The 5,731-nt window shown below is 46.0% G+C and overlaps 1 protein-coding gene across 1 annotated transcript; it reads left to right on the top strand.

The window, feature by feature from the left end:
• The first annotated feature begins 395 nt into the window (after positions 1-395).
• On the top strand, positions 396-5,190 carry LOC307112212 (retinol dehydrogenase 14). Its single transcript, XM_079792661.1, has 2 exons — positions 396-857; positions 4,152-5,190. The coding sequence occupies exons 1-2, from the start codon at positions 468-470 to the stop codon at positions 4,767-4,769; spliced, it is 1,008 nt and encodes a 335-aa protein (XP_079648787.1). The 5' UTR covers positions 396-467; the 3' UTR covers positions 4,770-5,190.
• Positions 5,191-5,731: the final 541 nt, after the last annotated feature.

Raw genomic sequence — 5,731 nt, 5'->3', positions numbered from 1 at the left:
GAAAATTCTCCAGAGGGTGCAAAATTGAAGGGAGGGTTAACATGTCCCAGGAGCCCTTAACGGAAAACACGCTACACCATCCATGAAGTGTGGGATTTGTAAACCAGCCTATAGAGCGAGTTGGCAATTCAGAATATTTACTGAGCATTCACTTGGGGAAGGTCACCACCACTCAGGGATTTCCTTGGGGAGGAGCCCCCGCCCTGTGAAAACCGGGGGCTGTGCTCACCCAGGACTCTCAGGCTGGGAGCCTGCTTCCAGGAGTCACCAGGACCCACAGAGCGCCGCATCAGGGGCCCTCCGAAGGAAAACTACAAGTCCCAGCATGCCCCACTCCACCCCTTCGGGGGACCACAGGCCGCGCCCCAGAGTTCCTCGCGCACAGGTGGCGGCCTCAGCCTGCGCGGCGCGGTGTCGCGCTTCCGGAAGTGCGGTGCCGGGGCGGGTGGCCCTCGGCCCGGGCGGCTATGGCAGTGGCCACAGTGGCGGCGCTGTTGGCCGCACTGGGCGGGGCCCTGTGGCTGGCGGCCCGGCGGTTCGTGGGGTCCAGCGTCCGGCGGCTGCACGGAGGAGGGGACGCCGGCCTCATGCGCGGGAAGACCGTGCTGATCACGGGGGCCAACAGCGGCCTGGGCCGCGCCACGGCCGCCGCGCTGCTGCGCATGGGGGCGCGGGTGATCATGGGCTGCCGGGACCGCGCGCGCGCCGAGGCGGCGGCGGGGGAGCTGCGCCGCGACCTCCGCGGGGACGGGGACCCCGGGTCGGACCCGGACGGCGGGGCGGGCGAGCTGGTCGTCAAGGAGCTGGACCTCGCCTCCCTACGCTCCGTGCGCGCCTTCTGTCGGGAGATGCTCCAGGTGTGGAGCCCGCGGGGCCCGGCGCGGGGCCTGGGCGGAGGGGCGGGGCGGGGCGGGCCGGGGGCCGGGGCCGAGCCCGGAGGGGCCGCCCCGAGCCCGGGGGTGTGACCTTGGGGAGGACTGAATCGAAGAAGAGAATCACATGATTTGGGGGCGCCTGGGGAGTCGCGAGCTGCGGAGATTGGCAGGGCCGTCTTCTGTCTTCCCAGGACGTGGAGGGGAGACATAGCCCAAGAGGACAGAAGCCAGTGCGCGCACATCGCCTCTGGTTAGGCGAGGGCGGCCAGGAGGTCCGCCAGGGCCCTGGATTGCCTTTGCCGAGGCCAAAGTGCATCTGGACCGAGCCCTCTCCTTCCAGAGAGCCGAGAGCACGCGGGGGCAGTTGCTGGCCTAGGACCTTGGAAAAGCGTGCCCTTCCCCTCCCCCCCGCGCGGGGGTAGGAGTTCAGCGCTCCGCCACCAGGGGACTCATTAGCGCCCTCCCTGACCACAACCTGGCCTCCTTTCCAAATAAACTGCAGCTTGGAGTCCCAGCGGCCTTGTGCTCGAAACAGGGACATACATAAGTAAATATGTAATACCTGGCATTTATTGGGAGGTTCCCTATGTGCCAGGAGCTGTTCCAAGCATTTCAGATACTTAAAATATATATATATATATATATATTTTATAATGAAATGAAAGTGCCCTTGGCTATGTTTGGTCATGGAATCCGCACAGTAACCCTGTGAGGGAGGCATTGTCATCCCCCTTTTACAACACAAGGCAATGAAGGCTTAGGGAGGCGCAGTTGGGTGCCCAGGATCTGTCTCCAGAGCCCTTGCTTTTCACTCCTGGATTCCTGTTGCCCTCCAGGGACCTGGAGGATATCTTTATTTAGATGGTAAATTTCCCACTAAAGTGCATGTCCTCCATTGACATTGACACAGAAGGGTTTCCTGCAGAGGGCGCTGGGAAGAGAGATTTCAAGTTCGCTGGCATAGGAAAGGGGCCTGGGTGAAATGGGAGTCTTAGGTCTAGAGCAGAGGTTCCCAGACTTTCTGATTTTTTTTTTTTTAATTCCATGATGCCCTGAGGCCAAAAGAAATATCTGCCATTTTATTGATGTTAAGTAATTAGGTTCAAATAACCTAATAAGTGTTGATATCATAACAATTTAGTCACTATTTGAAAAAATAGTACACACAATGAAAGGGAAAAAAGATATGTATTTCATTCTTGAGTAACCATCATTACTACAGGGAATGTGTACCTGTTGTTCACTTCTCTGACTTCGGAATCAGATGGGACTTTGCCACCTTCATTTCTTGTTCCACATTGGCTTTTAACACTGTACATGCACTTGATTACAGCATCTGCTAAAAACAGCTTTGCAAAGACGTGACATCCTCAAAGAGAAGAGAGCACAACGTAATGTTGAAGCTGTGAACTAGTTTTTGAGGTGTTGAGCGGAGTATCTCTTTGTTTCACTTGCGCATTTAAAATATTCCAGGGGATCCTGGGAGCTCCTTGTGACTGTGGCATCCTGATGCACAGCTTGGGAGCTGTTGCAGATCTGGAGAGGTCAAGGGGCGTTTGTTGGTTTGTTTTTATGTCTACTTCATTATCAGAAAAAAAACAACAGGTTAAAAGTAAGAAATTAATACTCAGATGTTGGAATTATTAAAAATGGGTCTCCCTCTTTGCCATTGAAATGTAGATGTGGCTGGGTGTTCTCATTCCTGATACACTTAGTATTTTATTTCTTTGGCCACTTGGAGCAGAACCAATTAAAAGTTGAGATAAAGGGATAACTAAGTTGTCCTTGCTTCTAAGTATTAAATTTCTTCCTGGCTCTGAAGTTCAGTGACCATAATCACAATTTTTTTTAATGGAAATGTAAATTTCCCACAGGTTGGTATTCTTGGTATTTATGTCATTTATCTCCTAGAATTTAAAAAAAAAAAATAGTAGATGATAAAGTCCTAAAATAACACAAGTCCAGCAAAGAATGATGGCTCAGAAATGATTAATACAGGAAACTCTTCCAAAGGATTACTGAAAGAGAACACTCCTTTCTTTCCCCCACGGGTGAACTTTTGCCTTCTTTTTGAAGCCGACTATTGGAAAAGCTAGAGGTGCTTAGACAGACAGAATGAGAAATAGTTAATCCTCTGACGGGTAGGCTTTGATACAGTTGTGAAATTTAACACATTTTTCTTTTCACTTACACTTGGCAAACGGGCCAGTGAAATTTGAAATTTGACCTCAAATTAATTCAATGGTGGGTCATCCCTCTGTCTTTACACCTGGAACATGTTGTACTTTTATTTTTCTCTGCCCATCAAAAGAGACAGAGAGGAGCCAGGGCAGGGCTGGAGAAAGGCAGCTTAACATGAATTACGAAATGAAAAGACGGCCCTTTAAGAACAGTCTAAATTTAATCTGGAAAGACGCGGCAGGATCTGGTCACAGTGCAAAGTTCTGACTATGTAGATCTAAGTTGAGAGCCTGGAAGCCTGAAAGAGGTAGTTTCATCCTATAGGGAAGAACTGTGACTTCCAGTCATCCTGGAGTTTAAGGTGTTTGTTGATCCTATCTCCTCTGTTAATCTCCTTTGCTGTTTTTGTAAGACTTAGTATTTAGACTGTTGTTTCTGATATTTTTATATTACCTGGATCATTTTTTAAAATATTTCTTTGACTTATTTATGATGTTGTCTGGCCTTAATTTACATCCCTGACCTACTCTTTTGCTTGTCCTAATTTTAAGGAAACAATTTGAAGTTGCTCCATCCCCACGGTACCACTTACCCTTAGAAAACTACAAAATAAAGCAATCCTAACTTGCCCCTGGTGTTGATACTGGCTGCTCTGGGAATAAACAATACTGACCTTCTTCTGCTGTATTTCCACTCTCCAGCTCTCATCCACTTTCTAGCTTTTCTAATTTGAAAATCCCAATTAGAAATGCAAGCTGGCTTACTAATTAAGAGCCCGGGCATTGGAATCGGAAACTTCCATCTTCAGATTTTTGTTTGTCACTTAGGAGGCCTGTGATAGTGGACAAACCGCAGGTCTTCAGTGCTTCTGTTTGCTTATAAGTTGTTGAGAGTAGATGAGATAACACGTGAAAAGCAGAAGGCCACGCCCCTATTAGGCATACAAATCTTTTTTAGTTCTTTGTCAATTGTTGAAAATTCATAGAGACATTTTATAGAATTTTAGTAGTTCATAAGAAATTTTTTAAAAAATTTATTTTTGGTACATTTAAGGCCTGTGTTCATTAATTCTGCTGTTCTCTTTGACATTTACAGGAAGAGGCTAGACTGGACGTCTTGATCAATAATGCAGGGGTCTTCCAGTGCCCTTACATGAAGACCGAAGATGGGTTTGAGATGCAGTTTGGGGTGAACCATCTGGGTCACTTTTTACTCACCAATCTTCTCCTGGGACTACTCAAAAGTTCAGCGCCCAGCAGGATTGTGGTAGTTTCTTCCAAACTTTATAAATATGGGGACATCAACTTTGAAGACTTGAACAGCGAGCAAAGCTATAATAAAAGCTTTTGCTATAGTCGGAGCAAACTGGCTAACATCCTCTTTACCAGGGAGCTCGCCCGCCGCTTGGAAGGCACAAAGGTTACTGTCAATGTTTTGCACCCCGGTATTGTGCGGACTAATCTTGGGAGGCACATACACATTCCGCTGTTGGTCAAACCACTTTTCAATTTGGTGTCTTGGGCTTTTTTCAAAACTCCAGTAGAAGGTGCCCAAACTTCGATTTATTTAGCCTCTTCTCCGGAGGTAGAAGGTGTGTCAGGAAAGTACTTTGGGGATTGTAAAGAGGAAGAACTATTGCCTATAGCCATGGATGAGTCTGTTGCAAGAAAACTCTGGGATATCAGTGAAGTAATGGTTGGCATCGTACAGTAGGAACAAGAAGTGTAAGAGCCATTTAAAAAATGGATCTCATATCTGTGGTGAGGTGGCTTGAGCACTTGCTACTTGAAAACATTTTGGTTTTACAATAGTACTACTAAGAAGTACATATGGCTATTTTGAAGTTATGAAAAGTTACATTTTGGAAATCAAAATTTCAGAAAAGGTGTTATAAATATACAATAGGCATAATGAATAATGAACAAATATAATAGATTTTAAAAATTGTAATTGAACATGCTTGGATTACAAATATTAAAGAACTCAGTTACTTCAAATAGTTACCTTGAGAAGTTTTATCTCTGGTTTTCATGACCAAAGTGTTAAATATTTCTATTGCAATGCTGGTTTTTGTGTGGAAATAATATGCCTGGTGTGTGTGTGTGCAATCCTTACTTGGAATAAATTTACTGATGGAAATTCTTCATTGTCTGTTTCTTTAGAAGCTTCACTGAAATTAGTCCTTACCACGTCGTTAGCCTGTACTGATTTGGGAATACCAAGTGGCTTTTCTTCTCATATTCTCTTTTGCTGTTCTAAGAGGTAATATTTCTAAAACCCAAATCTGTGTCATGGTGACACTTCACTGCTTAAAAACCTGTGGTGTTTTCCAGTTACCCATAACAGTGAGTGCCCTGTCTGTCTGTCTGTCGTCTATCTATCTATCTATCTATCTATCTATCTATCTATCTATCTATCTATCTATCTATCTGTTTTAAGCTGCAGAATTTTTTCTTAAAAAATATCTTACTCAAATGCAGAAGCTGGATTAGTAAAACAGGCCATAGAAGTATACCCAGGTGGAGTCCCCAGGCTATTTCTGAAGGGACTCTGTAGAATACAGTAGTTTACAAACCATTTATACTTAAAGTTTGAACACTCATATACATTTTAGATTCTCCATGAACTGCCACAGGCTTACCTTGTACTCTTCCACACAGTGCTGTCCAATAGAA

This window comes from Cnephaeus nilssonii (assembly GCF_951640355.1).
Source record: "Cnephaeus nilssonii genome assembly, chromosome: 15".
NCBI classification, from domain to species: domain Eukaryota; kingdom Metazoa; phylum Chordata; class Mammalia; order Chiroptera; family Vespertilionidae; genus Cnephaeus; species Cnephaeus nilssonii.
This window is presented reverse-complemented; position numbering and strand designations above follow the sequence as displayed.

Excerpts from the sequence above, each read along its gene's own strand:
- LOC307112212 (XM_079792661.1), top strand. The coding sequence starts at position 468 with ATGGCAGTGGCCACAGTGGCGGCGCTGTTGGCCGCACTGGGCGGGGCC. Across the intron at positions 858-4,151 it reads TCTGTCGGGAGATGCTCCAG|GAAGAGGCTAGACTGGACGT; the intron begins GTGTGGAGCCCG and ends TGACATTTACAG.